The 24,257-nt window shown below is 41.1% G+C and overlaps 1 protein-coding gene across 5 annotated transcripts in view; it reads left to right on the forward strand.

Moving 5' to 3' along the window:
- Positions 1-24,257, forward strand: part of ankrd13b (ankyrin repeat domain 13B) — a 483,016-nt gene that overhangs the window by 386,785 nt on the left and 71,974 nt on the right. For 4 of the 5 annotated variants that reach the window (XM_073053400.1, XM_073053398.1, XM_073053399.1 and 1 more), the window contains exons 6-9: positions 6,523-6,712; positions 14,669-14,735; positions 18,646-18,727; positions 21,411-21,497. In XM_073053400.1, the coding sequence (XP_072909501.1) occupies positions 6,523-6,712; positions 14,669-14,735; positions 18,646-18,727; positions 21,411-21,497 (426 nt within the window). The remainder of the gene's footprint in view (positions 1-6,522; positions 6,713-14,668; positions 14,736-18,645; positions 18,728-21,410; positions 21,498-24,257) is intronic. The other variant, XM_073053401.1, reaches the window with a different exon arrangement.

Raw genomic sequence — 24,257 nt, forward strand, 5'->3', positions numbered from 1 at the left:
AGTCAAGATGACATCACGATATCATGTCCTTCAGTGCCCAGCACTAAAATTCATCCGAGATATTTTTGCTCAGTCACCATTGTGGGACCTGAATCTAAACCTCTCTGAGGATCGTCGCCTTGTCATGAAAGAGAGGCGACTGAGTTTCCTGAGAACGCACGAGCGATGCCATTTGGAGCTTATTCCTGGTTCAAGTGTTCAAAGGTTCATTTATCATCAAAGTATGTATGCAGTATACAACTCTGAGATTCGTCTGCTCCAGATAGCCATAAAACAAAGTAGACCTTGGAAGTTGTTCAAACCCCTCACCCCGCACAAATAAAATGTGCAAATCACCCCAAGTTTAATTCATAATGGCAACAAGAGCATCAACATCCCTACCACTCAGAAAAACAGGTTAGTGAACTGTGAACATCAAAGCTCACCCCCCCCACTCAAAAAGAAATTTACAAATTGTGCCAGATTTAAATCACTCAGCGGCAGCTAGAGTATGGTCATCTGTGGTGGTAAGGTTAAGGAGGAGGTTCCTAACAAACAGCGATCCAACCAAGACCACCACGGTGGAACTGGCGGAAGAAGATGACACATCACAACAGCAGTGAAGACAGAGGAAGGCTGCAGCGGGGAAGATCCCCAGTCTTCCTGGATGCCACTATAGACCCTGACCTCGATCTGTCATGGGCCTTGTGGTGGGTGCCCATGCATCAGTCTCCCCACGTTAAATAAAGTCACAGACAAGCCTTCACCGTTGAGGAATACTCCTTTGGGAGAATATCATACTCAACTTGAGAGATCACACCACTTGAATATAAAACCCTTTGACCCAGAAGCAAATGAGTATCCCTTGCTCATTTCTTCCAAATGAGCAATTAACTCAAAATAGGTGAATGTTATGAGTCTCCAGTCTGCTGCTGCAACATCATTTATCTAATAAGAGCATCTTGTCTTGCATGTTGCAACATTTCATGTGAAGCTACCCAATACTCAATTGATGATGGTACTTGCCTTAAACAATGGAACAAAACAACAGATGAGATCTAGAAGAATGACAGTGGATCATTTCCTCTTGAATAGATGCTGCCTGCAATTTGTTGTTGCGCTTTAACCATAGCATGTTTCAGCACCGTTTGTCAAAGCTGGAAGCATTCAAGGTTAAAGATTGTTTATTGTTATTCTTCAGTACAAGAGTGTAAAGTGGAACAATGTGATTGTTACTCTGGGTCCATTGCAAGAACACATTAAGCACAAATAGCACTGTAGGAGCCATGCATCTGTTCCCTATCTGTATTGTATTTTGTGCTGCATGTTCATTTTATTTATTATGGTAAACAGTCACAACAGTGGGGGCATGGTAAAAATAGAAGGGAATAAGTTACGCATTTGTACTTTGTTCAGGGCAGTTTTGCAGCTTGGAGCCGAGGGATGTCATACCTTTTGTTGACTGCACAATTATGCTCAATTTTGCTGCGCTATATTTAAGTATGCTTAAGTTTCATTGCTTCAAGATTGTATGTTTGCTGATTGCTAATGAAGGATCGAGTACACATCTTCAACTTTTGGTACAATCGTTATTGGGACTGAAGGCATGTCATACCAGTATAACGAATCTGTGGGGGTTTGGTTAGAATTGGCCGCTACAAACATAATTTAAAAAAAGAACAAAAGAAAACACAATAAATTGCATGATTGAAGTCTCCTGGTATTATGAAGAGACTGTCCGGATGCTTGTTTTGTAGAGAAATGATGAAATCGCAAAGCTCTCCTAGTGCATTCTTGGCATTAGTGCTCAGGGTGTGTGGCTGGTAAACTCCCTGTGCAGGCAATATGGCTGGCATTCAATTGCATGATGTTCAATTGCCACAGAACGGCAGCCGCCCAAACCCTTGTCGACGTACCCACAGATATTTTTAGCACATGTACACAACATGTATTTTTAATCTCCTAAACATTTACAATGACAGCAATTTTAGTCTTTGAATTTTTTTTGTTTTCAATGGCTGCGTCAGGTGATAGTATAGGAGTAGACATTTCCTCTTTGTTGAAATGTACTAAAGGAGCAATATAGTAATGCAGGTACTTCCAAAATAAAGCCCTATGAAGGACCCGAATTTTGGAGGCAGGGTCCAATGCTCACTTGCCACTGCATTACATTATATGTTTAGCTCATGCAACAGAGGCCCAATGTCTGTTAAGAATTGTTGGAATACATCTCCTCTGGCGGAACCTTTTTTTCTACTTTTAATCTGCCAAAAAGTTTGTACTCAGCAGAATTCAATGAACCACTCTGAATTGTTTGATGATCAGCCAATAGAGCCTGTTAATGGGACTGCAGTGTCTAAGCTCCCAAAGTGGCAAATCAATTTGTCGACATATTTTATTACTGGAGTCGCTGATTATTCAGTAATTGATTATGTGGACAGAGCAATGAAGGAACGATCCTTGAGGAATGCCGAATGCTATTAACTTTTAGTCACTTTCATTGAAACCTTGGCTTAGAATAATTGAATTTACTCACCCATGCTGTAATGCGTTTTGTGTATTGGATTTTCGTCAGCGTGTATGCACACACTGAAGGATTTGTTTGGTTGATAAGGAGCTGACTTGATTAACAACCTGGCCATTAAAGTCATGGATAGGTATAATTTTAGATCCAAGGTAAGCTGGCAGATAAACCTTTTTCATCATCAAGAATTGGACTTTCTTAAATTATTTACTTGTTTTGACCTTCTTTTAAATAAAAACAATCATTGCATTTCATTGAGAAAGCTCTCTGGAAGCTGCTTAGACTAGCAAGCATCATCTGTTAGCAATGAGAGGGGAACAGGAGACTAACAAACATGACAAAGTCTGTAGAAGCTGGAAATCCAAAGCAACACACACAAAATGATGGAGAAACTCAGCAGGTCAGGCAGCACGTAAGAAAATTGAATAAACAGTTGATGTTTCAGGCCAAGACCCTGCATCAGGACTGGAAAGGACGGGGGAAGACACCAGAATAAAAAGGTGGGGGAGAGAAGAAGGACAGCTCGATGGTGATAGGTGAAGCCAGGTAGGTAGGAAAGATAAAGGGCTGGAGAGGAAGGAATCTGATAAGAGAGGAGAGCGGATCACAGGACAAAGGGAAGGAGGGTAGGATGCAGGGGGAGGTGATGGGCAGGTGAGAAGAGGTCAGCAGCCAGAGCTGGGAATAGAAGAAGAGAGGAGGGCGAGGGAGAAATTGACTTTCATGCCTTCAGGTTGGAGGTAGTGTTCATGGGATCAATGTCCATTTAGGAATGGACATTGATCATCAGAGGATCAGAGGTGGAGAGGGTCAGTAACTTTAAATTCCTGGGTGTTATTGTCTCAGAGGACCTGTCCTGGAACCAACATATAAAAATGGTTGTGAAGATAGCACAACAGCACCTCTACTTCCTCAGGAGTCTGCGGAGGTTCAGCATGTCATCAAAAACCTTGGCAATCTTCTATAGATGTGTGGTGGAAAGCGTGCGGCCTGGCATGGGAACACCAATGCCTCTGAGTGGAAAATCCTTCAAAAGGTAGTGGATTCGGCCCAGTAAATCATGGGCAAAACCCTCCCAACCACTGAGCAAATCTGCATGAAACATTATCGTAGAAAAGCAGCATCCATTATTAAAAATCCTCACTACCCAGGTCATGCTCTTTTCTTTCTGCTGCCATCAAGTAGAAGGTACAAGTGCCTCAGGATTTGCACCACCAGGTTCAAGAACAGTTACTACCCCTCAACCATCAGGCTCTTGAACAAAAAGAAATAGCTACACTCATTCTAATTCTGGTGTTCCCACAACCATTGGTCTCACTTTAAGGACTATTTATCTTGTTCTTTCATGCTCATTATTTATTGCTGTTTATTTATATCTGCATTTGCACAGTTTGTTGTCGATTGATCCTGTTTACAGATACTGATCTATAGTTTTGCTAATTATGCCCGCAAGAAAAGAATCTCGGGGTTGTATGTGGTGACGTGTATACACTCTGATAATAAACTGAACTTTGACAAAAAAATGCAACTTTGATAATTGATGCAAGATGAAAGAGAATGACAGATCAGGAATGCCCTGGGGGGAACGTTGTTAGTTTCAGCTCAGTGTCTGTGAACACTGTATGGTGGTCCTCACACTCACCTTTCATAGATGCAGAGGTCCGATTAATGTGACGACCCAGCACACTCGCTCCCCCCGGGTATGGCAGAAGCAGAGGGAAATCTGAGGGCCAAGTAGGCCTCTTGGTTCCTTACCCGAAGCCTTGTCCAAGACAAGCTATTGTGTCCTTTGACACCCATTTTTCTCACAGGGTTGGAAACTCCCTGTCCAATTCATTGGCCTGTCATCCTGTTGGTGACAAAGCAGGGTCCAATGAGAAATAGTTGGCAGTTGATTATTGGCTGTCAGCTAGATTTGATCCTGCTCGGGACAAAATGCTTTTCTATTCCATGTCAGATTTCTGGCATCTGTGATAATTTGCTTTTGGTTTAAAATATCTAGAACAATGACCTATGAACTGAGTGCCAAAGCTATAGTATGGAAACAGTACTTGGCATTCTACACATATCTTCCAGTGGCTTAGAGAAGGACATATGGAAAAATGATAAACACAATAGATTCTGCAGATTCTGGAACACACTCCTAATGTTGGAGGAACTCAGCAGAACAGGCAGCATCTGTGGAGAGGAATAAACAGCTGATGTTTAGGCCAAGACCCTTCATCAGGACTCTCTGCACACAAATCAATGCCAGACAGCTCATGGGGTCCTTTTTGACCATTCAACTAGTACAAGATTTTTCTCCCCACATTCCTATTAACTCCTCCCCAACTCAGATATTAAAAATACAAAGATTAAAAGTATGGAGGCAGTATACAGCCCTGAGATTCGTCTTTCTACGCACAGCCACAAAACAAAGAAGACCATCAAACCAGTTTGAAGAAATACATCAGGCTCCCAATCTGGAAAAAAAAAGAACAAATCATGTGAACAGCAAAAAAAAAAGCAAGTGAAAAATACAGAATACAAAACAGTAAATTGCAAAGACAACGAAAGAGTCCAGGCATATTCAATTCTATCCAGCACCGTGTCTCTTGCTATCTGCTGTCCGCTGTGCTAGCCTGCCCCGATCAAAATTGCACAAAACAGCAATAACAAAAGAGGGCATCGCCTTTTGAAGATGCCCTTGATTGTGGGAAGGCTCATGCCCAAGATGAAGCTGGCTGAGTTTACAACCCTCCAATTTGCAGCTCCATACCAGGCAGTGATGTAATCAGTTAGAATGCAGTCAGAAAGAGACAAATGTAGAAATTTGCCTGTCTTTGGTGACATACCAAAGCTGTTCTTGAACCTTGTGGTGTGGAACTTTAGGCACTTTTAATAGTGGGGAGGATCTGCCCATGATGTATTGGATGGAACTGAGTACTCTGCAGCTTCTTACGTTCCTGTGCTTTGTCCTGCTAAACCATGTCGCAACCAGTCAGACTATTTTGACAGTACAGATGTGGAGGTTTGTTGGAGTGTTTGGTGATAACCTTCCTTGTGATTGCAGACGAGGAGCTGATTGTAGGCTACTTGGCTTCTTGAGACTGACCCCTTTTAATAAGCTCATGGCTCTTCAAGCCCTCCCTATCTCCAGTATAAATTCATTCCTTTAAGCATAATATAATAATCACACAGGATGGCTCCCTAAATAGCAATGTGACTATATTCCTTCATTGATTTTAAGTGTTGTCTGACTGATAAATATTATCCAGGATACCAGAAATTCCAAACTCTTGGTCATGGAATCTTTTACATCATTAAAGGGATTTAATGTTCCTTGAAAATCGTGGAAACTCAGACACTGCAGTGTTTCCTGAGCCTTACCACTCTGGATTCAAACTCACAACCCTCTGTGGCTTCAGTTCTACCAAAAACTAGCCAGCTACCACTTTGGAAGGTGCAGTGAGAGATTTATGTCAACTATTTGTGCGTGTCCATCGCAAGGGATGAGAGCCACTGACATTCCTGGTTGTGACTTGTGAGTGAGTTTGATTAAAGTGAGGGAGAGTCATGCAGTTTGTCAACCTCACTCTTTCTTCCTAGTCTACATGGATTCAGAGGCAAGATGAGAGTTGAGACAACTGGAGATAGGTCAGGATACAGCGGGTGACCAGGGTGAATCTATGCGTCTTGCCACGCTCTTCACACTCCACAACGCTTGCAGGAAATGCTTCCCTGCCCATTGAATCAGCTGGTGGTTTCCTCCACGCAGTCTGATGAATCCAGTCATCACATTAAATAGTGTTTTCCATCATTTGTACACTGCATATGTTGGTCTGAGGACTGGATTGTTGAGAAAGCTACAGGTGTGATTCTTACTTTTGGTAAAGATTAATCACATGGGCACCAATGATACCAGTTCACAAACCAGTTCTTTTTTCTCTTAAGCGTATGGGTTTTAAGGTTTTAATCTTCTTGCCTGCGTTATCTGAATGAAGAAAATGGCACAATCTGATGATTTCTGCTTTTTTCAGACAACTGCGCAGTTGTAATGGAGATCGACCACGACCGACAAATGGTTTACTCAGAGACTCTGTCACTGGCGAACTTTGACCATGACATGCTGTTGGCTGCTGTGCAGCCCTCAGAAGAGCAAGTGGCAAGCCGCCTCACCACCCCCATCGTCACCACCCAATTAGATACCAAGAACATCTCATTTGAAAGGTAAGAGTTGGCCTATTTTACGTGAATGCTAAATTGTAATTATATAGCACCTTTAATATAGATAGATAGATACTTTATTCATCCCCATGGGGAAATTCAACTTTTTTCCAATGTCCCATACACTTGTTGTAGCAAAACTAATTACATACAATACTTAACTCAGTAAAAAATATGATATGCATCTAAATCACTATCTCAAAAAGCATTAATAATAGCTTTTAAAAAGTTCTTAAGTCCTGGCGGTAGAATTGTAAAGCCTAATGGCATTGGGGAGTATTGACCTCTTCATCCTGTCTGAGGAGCATTGCATCGATAGTAACCTGTCGCTGAAACTGCTTCTCTGTCTCTGGATGGTGCTATGTAGAGGATGTTCAGAGTTATCCATAATTGACCGTAGCCTACTCAGCGCCCTTCGCTCAGCTACCGATGTTAAACTCTCCAGTACTTTGCCCACGACAGAGCCCGCCTTCCTTACCAGCTTATTAAGACGTGAGGCGTCCCTCTTCTTAATGCTTCCTCCCCAACACGCCACCACAAAGAAGAGGGCGCTCTCCACAACTGACCTATAGAACATCTTCAGCATCTCACTACAGACATTGAATGACGCCAACCTTCTTAGGAAGTACAGTCGACTCTGTGCCTTCCTGCACAAGGCATCTGTGTTGGCAGTCCAGTCTAGCTTCTCGTCTAACTGTACTCCCAGATACTTGTAGGTCTTAACCTGCTCCACACATTCTCCATTAATGATCACTGGCTCCATATGAGGCCTAATATGGTTAAAAAAGTCCCAGGGTTCTTTATGAGCTGTATTCAAACAGAATATGGCACTGAGACACACAAAAAGATACCAGCAAAGGTGCTCACTTGATTAGAAAAGTAGACTTCATGGATTGCCAAAGATATTACCAATTCTGCATCTTCCCAACTCTGCATTTGAAATAGAAATCCTTCAAAATATTTTCTGAGTAGAAATCTCAATATAGAGTAAGAATGACACGGGAATTAGCACTACTTTCACATAGCTTCAGAGGCCAAGTTTGATCCTGACCACGGGTGCTGTCTGTGCAAATCTTGCATGCTCTCACACTGCATGTATTTCCCTGGCTGCTGCAGTTTCCTCCTATGTGAGAGTTGGTTGGTCACTTTGTCCCCTGTAAATAAATTGTCCCTGGTGTGTAGATGAATAGCAGGAGAATCAAAGGGGAATCAACGAGTTCGTCAGAAAGAAAAGGTTATAGGGAGGTTATTGGGTGACGAGGTATGATGCTTGCCCTGAGAGCTAGCATAGAATCAATGGGCTACATTGTCTTCTGTGTCATTAGAAATATGGAATATTCACAGCCAATATCTAAGATTTGTATCAAATTCTGCAGGTGGATCATTCACGTTGGCCCTATTTTAATCCAGCATCTGAAACAAGCTCCATTTAAGAACTTCCCAGTTTGGACATATTTTGATTGTTTCAATGTCAAAACTACAGTATATATTCTCATTATTATGGGGCAGAAATGTGATAAAAAATTAGAAAGCATGATATTCCTTACCTTCTGCCACCACAAAGAATCAAACGAAGTATAGGAGGCAACCCCACGGAAGTACATGAAGGGATTTTATATTTAGTTGGGAGCCACTGGAGATCTAAAGTGACTAGGGGTTTATATTTAGTTAGGAGACACTGGAGAATTCTAGGACCTAGAGTGAAAAACAAATTACTGTAGAAGCTCAGCAGGTCAAGTAGCATCTGTAAGAGAAAAGGGAGCATGGACATTTCAGGACAGAGCGTGCAGACAGATGATAACAAGTAGACAATAAAAAGGAGAGGATAGTGAGATAGGGGTTGGTAGGTGGTAGGGCGACTGAATGGGGATGCAAGACTGACGTTGGGATTTGACCTGAAGCATTCCCACAGATGCTCTCTTCCTCCAGCAGTTTGTTCTTTAGTGTTTGAGCAGAGCCCCAACAATTCATGACATAGAAATTTATTCATCTATCGTCAAATACATCGTGATACTTAAGGATGAATTTCTTCATTAGCTTTCCACTTGGCCATCAGAAGCACATCGGAAGATTGACACAGACTTAACCCAAATGGTTACCAACCAAAGTTAGTCCAAATGAGTTGTGACCCAATGTGGATTTTAACTATTTTTCCAGAAATGATCCAAATTTCCCAATTAACTTTATTCTCTCCTGAGGCGATTCTTTTCTGATTTTACTCTAATCATTGAATCTCCTTTGTCTCCCCATTCTGCCCCTGTTAGACTATACACTAAACGGAAAGCTTCACCATAAGCTAAGTGAACCCAAGACTTCTCCTCTCAGGCATTATTCTTTAGTTGTGTTGCTGGCCATGAGCCTCTGTAATCTACTTTATATCTTTACAGTGCTAACGGCTCACTAAATTAATTAACTGATGTACAGTGTTTAAAGCATTACATCTCATTGCCAGGATTTGTAGAGTAATGTAGTATATGACTCCTGTAAATCACTGTTATTCTATTGTAAGTAAATGGCCATGTCCCTTCTTACAGCCTCAGGTTAAAAGGCACAGGATGCTCAGTTTGCAGCCTGTCCTTTCTAAAGGAAACATTTCTACCCTTTCTTGTACAAATTGATTGTCATTATCTCATGCCTTTTCCATTTCTACAGAATAGCCTTAATTATCACACTAATTTCACTGGTAGTTGATTGTAATTACAGTCCTGTATATCTACTGTTGCCATTGCTAAAGCACTGTTATCTTAATCAGCTATCCATTTTAGTCACAAGGCAGGATGCTAAATTCGATTTCTCACTAAGTAGATATTTTCAGCTGTTGCTTTTTCTTCGATGTCCCAAAAACTCATTTAAAGATACTTACCAGCAAATTACAATAGTTGCCAGCTACTTAAACTCTTCCGGAAATAACTGAAGGCTTATTTTTCAAGTGCATATAATATTTGTAAAAGCTGACATGTGCTCATAATATATTGGCACTGCTGCATACATTGGGTTACATAATGTTACTTGATCTCTCATTGGCCAGTCAGACTTCTGATATGATTGGCGAATCTTTATCATGTATATTACTTTTGAAAATTGGTTAATTTTGTTCAGGGAAGATTGGTTCACAGGAAAAGTCAGCATTTTTAAGATGCAAGTGTGAAAACTGAAATGATTGCAAGGGAAAAAGTTAAAGGAAGAGGTTCCATTAATTTCCTAATTAGAAATAGACTCAAACCATTTATTCAAGAGCTAAATAGTAACATCCAAGATGAAGTGAGTGAATGTATTGAGCTAAAATGAACATAAAGACCCAAGGCTCCATCCAGTTCACACTGAGTGTTCGGATCTCAATGTAATATAAAAACTATATATGGTCAGTGGCCACTTCATTAGTTACACCTGTACATCTGCTCATTAATGCAGATATCTAATCAGCCAATCATGTGGCAACAACTCAATGAATAAAAGCAGGCAGACATGGTCAAGAGATTCAGCTGTTGTTCAGACTAAATGACAGAATGGGGAAGAAATGGCTAAGTGGCTTTGACCATGGAATAATTATTGGTGACAGATGGGGTGGTTTGGGTATCTCAGAAACTGCTGATCTCCTGGGATTTTCATGTATAGCAGTCTGCAGAGTTTACAGAAAAGGGTGCAAAAGACAAACAACATCCAGTGAGCAGCAGTTCTGTGGGCAAAAATGTCTTTTTAATGAGAGCGGTCAGAGATGAATGGCCAAACTGGATCAAGCTAACAGGAAGGTGATGGTAACTCAAATAACCATGTTTTACAACAGTGGTGTGCAGAAGAGCATCTCTGAACACACTATATGTTGAACCTTGAAGTGGATGGGCTACAACAGCAGAAGACCATGAACATACACTTAGCGGTACATACCTCATAAACACCTCCTGTACCTAATAAAGTGTACAAGGTCATTGAGTGTAATATAAAGAGTAAAATTCTAAAGGTGTTGCTGTGCTATCATGTTTGCTGTTGTGTGCTGGGGCAGCAGACTGAGGGTAGCAGACACCAACAGAATCAACAAACTCATTTGTAAGGCCAGTGATGTTGTGGGGGTGGAACTGGACTCTCTGACGGTGGTGTCTGAAAAGAGGATGCTGTCCAAGTTGCATGCCATCTTGGACAATGTCTCCCATCCACTCCATAATGTACTGGTTAGGCACAGGAGTACATTCAGCCAGGGACTCATTCCACCGAGATGTAACACTGAGTGTCATAGGAAGTCATTCCTACCTGTGGCCATCAAACTTTACAACTCCTCCCTCGGAGTGTCAGACACCCTGAGCCAATAGGCTGGTCCTGGACTTATTTCCACTTGGCATGATTAACTTATTATTATTTAATTATTTATGGTTTTATATTGCTATATTTCACTATTCTTGGTGCGGCTGTAATGAAACCCAATTTCCCTCGGGATCAATAAAGTATGTCTGTCTGTCTGTCTGTAACAAGGCCTGGGAGGAGGAAGGAAGGGGATGGTATTTGCAAAAACATTGAAAATGGCCGGGTAGTTGAGAAAGTGGTTAATAATACATTTGGAATCCTGAGCTTTATAAATAAACCATCAGAACACAAAACAAGATGCCTTGACAAAACAATGGTCAGACAGAATTTGTAATGTGTTTCTAATTCTGCATACTGTAGAATGGATGTGAAGACCTTCGAGGAGGCTCAGAAAGGATTTGAGAGAATGTCTCTGAGGAATTAAAATGTACAAGTAGATTGGAGAAGCCAGAGCTATTGGAAGGTTGAAAAGCAAGTTGATAGAGATATTCGAAATTAGAAAGGATAATGTAAATAAAAACAAGTTGATGCCATTGATTGTGAACTCAGAGCAAGCATTATAGAGTCAAAGAGAGATACAGCACAGAAAAAGGCCCTTCAGTGATTGAATCCACTCTGGCCATCAACCATCCACTGTCACTAATCCTATACCAATCTCATTTTCCCTCCACTTTATCAACTACTCCTAGATTCTACCTCTTACCTACACACTGAGGGGCACTTCTAGAGGTGAATTAATCTACGGAACTTCATATCTTTAGGACGTAGGAGGATAAAGTAGCACTGGGAGGAATACCATGTGCTCCCAGGGAGAACATACAAACTTTTTTTTATTAAACAAAATATACTTTATTCAAAAATAATATTATATACAATAAACCATTCCATGACTTTCAATCCTTTACAACTGTTTCCATTACAGTCTTAACGTTTTCACACTTTTCGCCACCCAAGTAGCACTCTATTTATATTTATATTCCCTTGTTGAGGGGTGTACACCCCACCCCCCCCACCCCTCAACTCCCGCAGGAGAAGAACCCTAGGCTGTGGTCCTTCTCCACCGGGCCCTTGCGGTGGCTGCACCAAGTTTGAGTGCGTCCCTCAGCACGTACTCCTGCATACAAACTCCACGCAGGCAGTATCCAAGGTCAGCCTGAACTGGAGTTTCAGTGCTCCGAGGTGTGTCACTGTTCCAGCCCCAGAGAACATTTGTGGTATTTGGCAGAAGAAGCAAAAGAGGCATGCAGGGAATACTTTTCACCCAATGAGCAGTCAGTATCTGAAAGCAGCTTCAACAATAAATTTCAAAATTCGGAGTTAAATTCATTATCAAAATACATATAATATATATCACCATATACTATCCTGAGATTCAATTTCTTGCAGACGTTCACAGTGGAACAAAGAAATACAATAGAATCAATGAAAAACTCCACACAAAGACTGACAAGCAAGCAATGTGCAAAAGAGGACAATTTGTGCAAATACAAAAAAATAAAAATATTAATGATAATAAATAAATAATACTGAGAACATGAGTTGTAGAGTAAAGGGAAGTTAGCTAAGTACTCGAATGGAGAAAAAAAAGTTACAGGACTTTGAGAAAAGCCCAGGGAATAGTTATTTTTTTATGTTTACAAAGTAACTGCATGGACTTGATGGGTTGAATGGCCTCTTCCTGTCATGCACTAATTCTCATTGATTCTGGTTATGCTGTCCGTAGCTGTCCTCCAGATCTACGCAATTGCAAATTGCTGGAGGTTACTGAATTTAAGCAAGTGGCCTACAGTCCACAATTATTCTTGATTACACTATCACATGAATATTTATTTATAAATTATTTAAGCACACTGCTGATGATGAAGGTTAATTATCAAGCTCCCTTAATGACATTCCTTTACAGAAGTGCCGGATGCAAAGTAAACACAATATGGTTTGCGACAAGCAGTCTAAGTAACTGTCTGCAAACCTCTGGGAGTCTATAAACAATATATAGGATATTTCAATTTGAATCGAGTTTCTTCCTTTAAACATTTGAAACAAAGATGAAGATTAATTCTGTTGGACAATGGAGCTTTTAACTCATTTTAGACAAATGTTAACACGAATAGTGGGTACATTTAGGTCAACAATGGGCCTTATCTTATCTGAGAAAACACTTCCACTGTTTTTGATGCTATCATCGCTGTTTCTTTTTTGCAAAGGAGGGGCTGGGGATTTGTTGTTATCATTGCTGTTTTTTTTCTGATGGAGGGGGATGGGGATTTGGGGTTTGTGAGTTCTGTGTCTTTTTCTTTTTCCTGTCAGTGGGAGTGATGGCTTTTCTTTCCAACAACTCCCACGGTTTTTCTGTATTTCATGGCCATCTCGAGAAGACAAATATCAGAGTTGTATTGTACATGCATACGTTAACAATAAAATGAACCTTTAAACCTTTAATTGTGATTTATCTGTTCCAAGAACAGGCACCTTCACGCTCTCCTTAAGACAGAAGGTCAATATACCAAGATTTAATTAATATAGAATTCTTGCAGTCATTTGGAAGCGGACTCTTTTATCCTATCAATCCATCTTCCAGTAACTTCATTATCCCTAAACACAAGAATTTCTGCAGATTCTGGAAATCCAGAGCAACACATACAAAATGGTGCAGGAACTCAGCAGCACCTATGGAAAGAAATATGAAAAATAATCGATATTTCAAGCCAAGACCCTTCATCAGGACTGGAAAGGAAGAAGGATGAAACCGGGATAAGAAGGTGTGAGGGAAAGGTTGGGGGGGGGGAGGAGTACAAGGTAGAAGGTGCTAGGTGAAGCCTAGTGGTTGGGGGAGGGGGCATTGAAGTGAGAAGCTGCGAGGTGACAGGTGATAGGGCTGAAGAAGAAGGAATCCAATAGGAGAAGACAGTGGACAATGGAAGAAATAGGAGAAAGGGAACCAGGGGAAGATGATAAGCAGGTGAGGAGAAGTGAAAAGGGGAGCCAAAGTGGGGAATAGATGAAGAAGACAGGTCATGAGAAAAAAAGTAAAGGATATTAGAGAAATCAGTCTTCATGCCACCTGGTTGTAGGCTGACCAGACAGAACTTGAGATATTGCTCCTCAAACCTGAGAGTGGCCTCATCGTGGCAGCAGAGGAGGCCATGGTCTGAATGGGAATGGGGATTGGGATTACAATGGTTGGCCGCTGAGAAATCTTGCTTGTTGGGAATGGGGCAGAGAAACTCATATCCCTTCAGCCAATTCATCTTCATTAGGTTACAAATTTTCGTGTGTAGCTGTACAAATTATTGAGAACCCAGTAACAGGTTATTGACAAAGTGACATATTCTTCTCAATTAAACCAAATGTAGTTAAGAAAATGCGTGTGTGTGTGTGTGTGTGTGTTTGCTGTTCAGAGAGGGTACAAAAATACCAATTAAGCTGTGTAAACCAACATTAAGAACTGGTTAAAAATAATGTTTTCTTCAGAAAACTTTGCTTGAGGATATTTTAGAGATTTTCTGTCATTCCAGTTTTAAATGGCTAATTGCCTTTGGCAACATCACTTAAGTGACATGTTCCACAGCCCTGAATAATAGATCTGTTCTAAAAATGTTCTGTAATTGTACTGTGTCAATTAAGGTGTCACTTCAGCTTCATTCTTTGAATTTCCCTTCTCAGAAATAAATCTGGAATCCTGGGCTGGAGAAGTGAGAAGACTGAAATAATAAACAGATATGAATCAAAGGTAACTGAACCTTCAATATTAAGCACAGTAGAATACAGACAGTTAGATATCATGCACGGTGCAAAAGTTTTACACACACACACATATATATATATATATATAGCTAGAGTGCCTAAGACTTCTGCACAGTACTGTAGTGATTTTATGTATTGCACTGTACTGCCACCGCAAAAAATTCAAATTTCATGACGTACGTGAGTGATGATAAACCTGATGCTGATGCGGGTCTCTATTGTGGTCTGAGAGTGGGAAGGGGGTAAGAAGAGGGGACTCATGGTTGGGAAAAGGGGAAGGGAGAGGGGCGGGAGCCAGGAACACCAGAGAGGCATTCTGTAATGATCAATAAGCCAGTTGTTTGGAATCAAATGACCTTGCCTGGTGTCTCATGGCTGGGTGTGTCTGCACCCGCACCACCCCCCCCCCCCCAACCATCGCCATTCCCATCATCCTCTGCTCCTGCCAGATTTACAAACTCGCTTCCTGCTCCACGTCAACAAATACAGTACTGTGCAAAATTCTCAGGCACCCTAGCTATATGTACTGTGCCCAAGACTTTGGCACAGTACTGTGTATATGATTCAGCAGACCTGACACAGGAGTTGTGGTGTGAAGAAGGGGCAGACACATGCAGCATTATTTTAACAAATGGAAAATCCCAGGCTGTTAATCAATCACATCTGCTTGCAAAATATCTCATTTGTGCTCTTCTCATGTGAAGCGCTGTGCCACTCTTAGCACCTTGCTACTTGGATGTTACCGTGGGCACCACAGTAACATAGCTATTACAGCTTGGGGCGTCCTGGAGTTCAGAGTTCAATTCTGGCGCCATCTATATGGAGTTAGAATGTTCTCCCTGGGAACCACATAGATTTCCTCCGACTGCTCCAGTTTCCTCTCACGGCGCAAAGACGTACAGGTTAATAGGTTAACTGGTCGTTGTAAATTGTCCTGTGATGAGGCTAGGGTTAACCAGTTGAGTTGCTGTGTGGTGTGACTTGTTAGGCCTGTTCCGCGCTATATCGCTGAACGAAAAATGAAATAGCTATCCCTCGGCTTGGAATCAGTGGTGGTTAAATCATACTGAGGCAATGGGATAGGATCAAAATAGATGCATGTGGTTAATGACAGAACTGAGAGAATATACCATCAGGAAAGGTTGATCAGACATAATATGTCTACAGTTACTTGTGAAAGATGTAATCAACACAAAGGAGGTTACGGAGGGTTATAGTCCAGGTGCATATTGATGGGACTAGACCGAATAATAGTTCAACACAGACTAGATGGGCCAAGGGGGGCTGTTGCTGTGCTATAGTGATCTATAACGCTATGACAACATTGGTCCTATTTCTGGAATTTGTACTTCATATCAAATAGATTTTTTGCGAGTTGTTTTCATGTAAGTAACAAACATTGCCGATATTCTTAGCAGAATTATAAAATGAGGACAGAATTAGTATAATTAAATGTTTCAGTAAAAACCTTTGTGACCATGTTGTTAAACGTGATCACTGATAAGTGTCCCATACACATGGCTGAAACTTAGCTGTCTGGAGTCAGGGTCAGGTAATGAGAAGTCAAAGTTCAAAGTAAGATTTATTATCAGAGTACCTACATGTCACTACATACAACCTGAGATTCTGAGATTGTACAGCAGGCAACTACTGTACAAATCAGAAATTGGAGTGTAGACGTTAATGACAGATACAGATGTACAGTAGGTAAAAGATGGGATTTCATTGGAACCATAGTTTCAGAAAATTAAGACCAATTCACAGATGGGAGAAGATACTTGGAGTAGTGTTGCGTTTGATTGGAAGAAGGAAGACCTAGTTAGTAAGAGTCTGGAAAAGGTATGGGAGCAAAGAGACTTAGAGTCACACAAACCACTTCAATCGCAGGAGGCCAATAAGAATAATTTCTAGGGATAAAGCAAAAGAACTGTTAAGCACATCCAGACTTCAATGTATGAAATAATATTAAAGCATTGTAATTGGGGCAAAAGATGCACATGGTTAATGACAGAACAAGAGACTGAGGTTGAGAGAGATAATAAGTCAACCATAATGGAATGGTGGAGCAGACTCGATGGGCCAAATAGTCTAACTCTTCTCCTAGGTGTTATGGTATTGTGTCATCAGGGAAGATTGATCAGTTTGGTGGGGGTCTTTTCTTCATAAGAGAGCTGACCTGATAAGATCTTCCTGATTATGAAAGACCTTAATGGAATAGAGGGAAGGATATTTCCACTTTTTAGATATCCGAGACCATCAGTAGTAGCGTCATCAGGTAAAGCTTTTTAACCCAAAGGTGTTATGACTGCACGTATTGTCAGTACAGCAATTGAGGCAAATAACATGGAAGCATCTTAAAGCACGCAAGGGAAGATGAAGGTGTACATGCAGTGAGATGTAGGGTGAGAGGAGTCTTGTGGGGAGCATAAAGACCATGTGAGCCACATGGCCTGTTGTTGACAAGAGCCTGGTGCACTATATGCTCTCATAGAGTCATGGAGAACTACAGGACAGAAGCAGACTCTTTCGGCTATCTGGTCCATGCTGAACTATTATTCTGCTGAGTCCTATCTACCTGCACCTCGACCAGAGCCCTCCATACCCTTCCCATCCATGTACAGTACTTATCCAAACTTCTCTTAAATGTTGAAATCGGACCCGCATCTACACTCTCACCACCCTCTGCTGAAGAAGATCCCCCTCATGTTCAGCTTAAACATTTTATCTTTCACCCTTAATCCATGATCTCTAGTTCTGGTCTCACCCAACCTCAGTGGAAAAAGCCTGCTTGCATTGCCCTGTCTATAGCCCTCATAATTTTATGTACCTCTATCAAATCTACCCTCATTCTCCTACTCTCCAGAGAACTAAGTCCCAACTTGTTCAACCTTTCCCTATCACTCAGGTCCTCAATTCCGTAAGAGTGTTATATATCTGCATGGTAGAGTAATTGAGGCAAGTAACATGAAGCATTTTAAGACACTGTGGAGGAAAATATTGTGAGTTAAAGATTTTAATAGACAAAGAGTTAATGTTGGCTTTTTGAGTATGGAAAACATTTTGCAGCTTAGTTTGCTATAGATAGGGCCTTGGCTTTCAGCAGAGATGACTCTTAGAATTGCAGTTGCTTATTTTGAAAGAATTAGACTCAAGGATATGAGGCAACCTGTTTGTTAATTGTACACAGGACCGGATTTTTAGAATTTGCTGTTGCTATGGGTATAGTTTATCACAAGAGAACTGCATGTAAACTTAACTTATCCTTTCTAATTCATAATGTTAATCGAACAGCCTTTGCTTTTGGAATCAATTTGTACATGCATAAAAGGAGCTGTGCTCTCTGTATTACGGGGATTTCAAACCCCACTCTCAGAGGTTCCACTCCCCATGATATCGTGAATAAAGCTCTTTTTACTTCAAAGTCCATGTCTAAACTCCTTGCAATCAACTTGAATCAAATTTCTTTAGCAAATTATTTTCCCTAACCGACACACAAGGGAAGATGAAGATGTAGATAGAGTGAGACGAAGTATGGTGAGTGAAGTTTGGTGGGGAGCATAAATGTGCCAAAGTCCACATGACCCACTGCTGATGAATGTCGGTGCACTCATGTAAAATTAGGCAGCTCCACCATGGGCACTACTCTCCGTAGTATTCAAGACATCTTCAAAGAGCTATGCCTCAAAAAGGCAGCTTCCATTATTAAGGACCCTCATCACCCAGGACATGCCCTCTTATATATAATTTACTGTATGACTGTAATTTATAATACATTTACCTACTGTAATTCAGTTTTTTTTCTTTATTGTTATATATTGCATTGTGCCGCTGCTGCTGAAAAGTTAACAAATACTGGTGACAGTAAACCTAATTCTGATTTTCTTGTGCCTCTTTAGGTTTATGGAGCTTCCAATGTGGAACTGGTCACCAGGACAAGGACGGAGCACCTGTCAGACCAGAACAAAAGTAAAAGCAAAGGTAAGTGAAACAGTACGTTCCCTTCATCAGTGACAAGTATATGAAAGCAGGTAGCACAGTACCAGCAGAATAATACCCCCAATGGAAAAAGCAGAAATGAAGAGAGGCTGAAGAATTAGAATGCAGTCAGGAGCAGAGGTATTCTCTGAAAGTCAGTCAGAGAAGGTAATCTTTTTTTTTGCATTATGTTATAGAGCAACTTCTGCATTTAGGCACTGTTGGTGCAGGGGGAGGGGAACTTGCAAGGCTTTGCACACTCACATTCTACCCTTATTCCACTCTCATTCCTATCCACACGATGATATGCAAGCCAAGCTGAGAGTTCCTGCGGCCCATAGCCTCCCAGTGTACACATTTCACTAAATCTATTGTAATTAGGTGTTCAAAAGGGTATTTTAAAGCTGCTATTCAATTTCAAGATTTGAAAAAATTATAAGATTATAGGTCATTAGACTAAAATTCAAGCACATTCTTAAAGGACGCAAACACGAGGGAATCTTCAGATACTGGAAATTCAAGCAACACACACAAAATGCTGGTGGAATGCAGCAGGCTAGACAGCATGTATAGGAAGAAGTACAGTCAACGTTTCGGGCGGAGACCCTTCGAAGGGTCTCGGCCTGAAACGTCCACTGTACTTCTTCCTGTAGATGCTGCCTGGCCTGCTGTGTTCCACCAGCATTTTGTGTATGTTACATTCTTAAAAGGACACTACTTGGATAATGTATTGGATAAATATATGGATAGAGAACTGGTTGGCAGATAGAAAGCAAAGGGTAGCGGTGAATGGGTGTTTCTCGGAATGGCAGGTGGTGACTAGTGGGGTGCCACAGGGCTCGGTATTGGGACCATAGCTGTTTATGATTTACATCAACGATTTAGATGAAGGCATTGAGAATAACATCAGCAAGTTTGCTGATGATACTAAGCTGGGTGGCAGTGTGACATGTGATGAGGATGTTAGGAGAATTCAGGGAGACTTGGATAGGCTGGGTGAGTGGGCAGATACTTGGCAGATGACGTTTAATGTGAATAAGTGTGAGGTTATCCCCTTTGGGAGCAAGAACAGGAAGGCAGACTATTATCTGAACGGTGTAAAGTTAGGTAAGGGAGAAATACAAAGAGATCTAGGAGTCCTTGTTCATCAGTCACTGAAGGTGAATGAGCAAGTGCAGCAGGCAGTGAAGAAGGCTAATGGAATGTTGGCCTTTATTACAAAGGGAATTGAGTACAAGAGCAAGGAAATCCTTTTGCATTTGTACAGGGCCCTGGTGAGACCATACCTGGAGTATTGTGTACAGTTTTGGTCTCCAGGGTTAAGGAAGGACATCCTGGCTGTAGAGGAAGTGCAGCGTAGATTCACAAGGTTAATTCCTGGGATGTCCGGACTGTCTTACGCAGAGATGTTAGAGAGACTGGGCTTGTGCACGCTGGAATTAAGGAGATTGAGAGGGGATCTGATTGAAACATATAAGATTATTAAGGGATTGGACAAGATGGAGGCAGGAAATATGTTTCAGATGCTGGGAGAGTCCAGTACCAGAGGGCATGGTTTGAGAATAAGGGGTAGGTCATTTAGGACAGAGTTAAGGAAAAACTTCTTCTCCCAGAGAGTTGTGGGTATCTGGAATGCACTGCCTCGGAAGGTAGTGGAGGCCAATTCTCTGGATGCTTTCAAGAAGGAGCTAGATAGGTATCTATGGATAGGGGAATCAAGGGATATGGGGACAAGGCAGGAACCGGGTATTGATAGTAGATGATCAGCCATGATCTCAGAATGGTGGTGCAGGCTCGAAGGGCCGAATGGTCTACTTCTGCACCTATTGTCTATTGTCTATTGTGTAAAGGAACTAATTAATGTGCCATTGAAGAGTGACAATGGGCAGGCAAATATTAAGTGATGATTGCTATTTGGATAAAATCTTGTTCAATCAATTGCTGGCTGGTTACAAAGGTACTTTGTAGTATTAAGAAGCAAGCCACATTGGGATAATCAATGAGCCATGAATCACATTGGAAGGTATCAACAAAATTCATGACTTAGGATCTCAACGTATATAGTATCACTTGACTAACCCCATGGTAATACCAATGGATTGAACTCCCTGAAGAACAAAGATAATGAGACAATATTATAGTGATAGAAAGTATTTTCAGATTACCATATTAAGTATGTTTTTTAAAATAATTGATTTAATATCACAAATGAGGATTTTCCAGAAAAAATAGTCAGCTAATCAAGAGCTAATAAGCATATCATTTCTGAGCCTATGTGATATATTTTTTTTAAATGTTGAAATAATATCTGACCTTTAAGGCAAGCTTCAGGCAATGTTTATGAGCAGTGCCTGGCTAGTATTTTCTTTTCCTAAAACTGTGTTTGGGCTTCCTATGATTGGACCCATGAAATGGGTGAAATTAGATGCTCTATTTTAATGAAGCAATAGATTAATGACCCAAGAACTAAATACTTGTAGGGTAGGGGAAGATTTTTTTTTGCTAACTGCCAGGTGTGAGGCAGGTGTGGCAACTCTGAGTTTTCTGAAAGTCAGCACCGTAAGTGTTTCAAACGCTGATGTTGTTAGGGTTTGCTATCTGGGGGCCAGCGAGCTGGTGTTACACCACCAATTTGCATTTCTCAACCCCAGATTGTGTTTTTTTTTTAAATTGTTCCAATCTCTAGGGCATCGGCGACACAAACCTGTTTCAACAGCGTCCAGTCTGTTGGCGCACCAACGAGTTATCCCATCGAGCAGCCAGAAGATCAGAAGTAAAGTGTTTTTATATTTGTTTAAATTTTCAACTGTTCTTTACAGTGACCTCTAAGCTTATTACAGTGGAACCTCCATAACTCCCTTCAGCCAATCTTGCAAATGATTTGATATAAGATTCACAGAGCAAAGCTTCATTTGAAAAATCACCAGGTTGCTAAGCCCTTTAATTGTATTTAACCTACTTTTGTTACCGAATTAATCTAGATATTATTGATAACAATATCGTGGTTGCTTTCATTGTCGTGCCTAGGTGGTTGTGGTAGATCAGATTTGGAGTCCTTCAATTATCTGCCAGTTTCCAAGCTTCCTCCTATTGGAGTTTCCACTGTATATTCATACAATTTTAGGATCTCTTTCAACACAATGAAAAGTTGATGTGCCAGGGAACCTGGAATTCCCTGGAGCTGTTGGCACTCTGAGATTTCTATTCAGTTAGAGGCTTTTTCTTTATTTAGAAAGAGGTGCAAAATTCAACTCTGAATGAACATGGTAGGAAAACAAAGTGCAAAAGAAAATATTGCTAGAGTATACTTTTAAGATACCCTTTTACTTCTAAAGAAAGCTACAAATCAATACCTTTGGTATGCCCAGATTACTGAGTACCTTTCAGTGAGAATGCTTTGAAGCATGTTGCTTTCTGCAGACCATTTATATTTCACGTCCTGCAGCTTCTCCCCCTCTGCCACCCGATTTCTGAATGGACATTGAACCCTACTTCCCTATTTCCTATTTTTTGCACTACTGATTTAACGATTTAATGTATATATATATATTCCTACTGTAGTTCACAGTTTCTTTTCCTCTGTATTATTATGTATTGCATTATACAGTTGCCACAGTTAATATATTTCACGACATATGTTGGTGATATCAAACCTGATTCAGATTCATATGGTGTACATGCAGGATTGGTTACCAGGTTAAGGAAGATCTTTCCAGGGACTGAACTACTGGCCAATATTTGGCCCCAGGAAAGATTTTACTTAATCTGATAAAGCAGATTAAGTTCTTGTACTGATCAGACATTAGTATAGCAAATTAACCGTAAGTGCATCTTGGGGCAAGCTGTTTCTTCCATCAAATATTAATTATCTTTAATGGTGTAGTTCATGGGTCCTCAACCTTTTTTATGCTATGAACCCCTACCATTAATCAAGTGGACCATGGACCCCAGGTTCGGAATGTCTGCTGTAGTTGATAGTGAGGGTACCCAAAATATTGTAAGCTCATATGGAATTGAAAGATTTCAAAATCAAATTGTCTGTGATACAGCAAACACACAACTCCCACCGACAATATTTTGCCATTACAACTAAAATTCTAATTGAGCATTATGGAGAACCTTTTGTGCTGCTTTTTCTGAACCTTCCACTGTGTTATCCAGCGAGGATTGGCAAGCATCTTCAGCAAACTGTGTATGCAGCTGTTTCAACACCATTCTCTCAGTATTCTTTCAAACTCCTGCTCAAAAACTCCCTGTGGAAATGCCAGGCGTACACTGCTTGGTAGATTTTAACATTTTCGTCACTGGGGTGGAAGGTTTGCTGCATCTGATGCTCCTCCGGCTCAAACTGCAGAGTTAAGTGATGCGGTGATCAGATGCTTCCCGAGCAATGCTGGAGAATTCAGAGGAGCAGATGCATTGGAAAGCCTGACTGCTTCCCAGAGTGCATTTGCAATATGACTGTAGCCTTTATTGGAAGCTAATAATACAGTAAGACCAATGAAGCCTGAATCCAAGTTGTAAGAAACCTACTGAGACAGCCTGAGGCAGTCTCTTTTTGTTTCAGAGCCTTCATAGACATCATAGACTCCATAATATTACTAGTGAAAGGCAGCAGAAAAATTAGTCTTTAACTGCCTGATGGACAATAGGACAAAGATGAAATAAAATTGTTCTCTCAGTGTGAGCATCACCATTGATATTTCACTCAGTAGTCACTTTATTAGGTACAAGAGCGGAACACGATGTGGTCTTCAGTTGCTGTGGCCCATCCGCTTCAAGATTCAACGTTTTATGCATTCTGCACACCACTGTTATAACGTATGGTTACTGCCGTCTGCCTGTCGGCTTGAACCAGCCTAGCCATTCGCCTCTGACCTCTCTCATTAACAAATCATTTTCACCCATAGACCTGTACCCGCCTCACTGGGTGGTTTTTTTTGTTTTGTTTTATGCACCATTCTCTGTAAACCTTAGAGTCTGTTGTGCGTGAAAAATCCCAGGAGCTCAGTCGTTTCTGAGATAGTCAAGCCACCCCATTTGGCACCAACAATCATTCCACGGTCAAAGTCACTTAGATCACATTTTTTCCCCCATTCTGACGTTTGGTCTGGACAACAACTGAACCTCTTGGCCATGTCAGCATGCTTTAATGCATTGAGTTGCTGCCACATGATTGGCTGATTCGATATTTGCATTACCGAGCAGGTATACAGATGCTCCTAATAAAGTGCCCAGTGAGTATACATTGACAAATGAAATTCAATATAAAATGGACCAACAAAGACAAGAGTTTGCACTTTGATCAGGGGCAGAGTAGAATAATAATCAACCTCAGTAAGGAAAAATGGCACAGTGGTGCAGTTGGGTAGTTTTGTGATTCAGTTTGCAGAGTTTCTACTTTCACAGCTCATTTGACCAGGGTTGTACCCTGACCTCCCCTGCTTCTGTGCGTGGAGTTCTCCATGGGACCACAGAACTTTCTTCTGGGTGTTCCAGTTTTCTCCAGCCCATGCAAAGAGGCGAATTGGCC

The sequence above is a fragment of the Hemitrygon akajei genome, chromosome 8 (genome assembly GCF_048418815.1).
Source record: "Hemitrygon akajei chromosome 8, sHemAka1.3, whole genome shotgun sequence".
In the NCBI taxonomy this organism is placed as follows: domain Eukaryota; kingdom Metazoa; phylum Chordata; class Chondrichthyes; order Myliobatiformes; family Dasyatidae; genus Hemitrygon; species Hemitrygon akajei.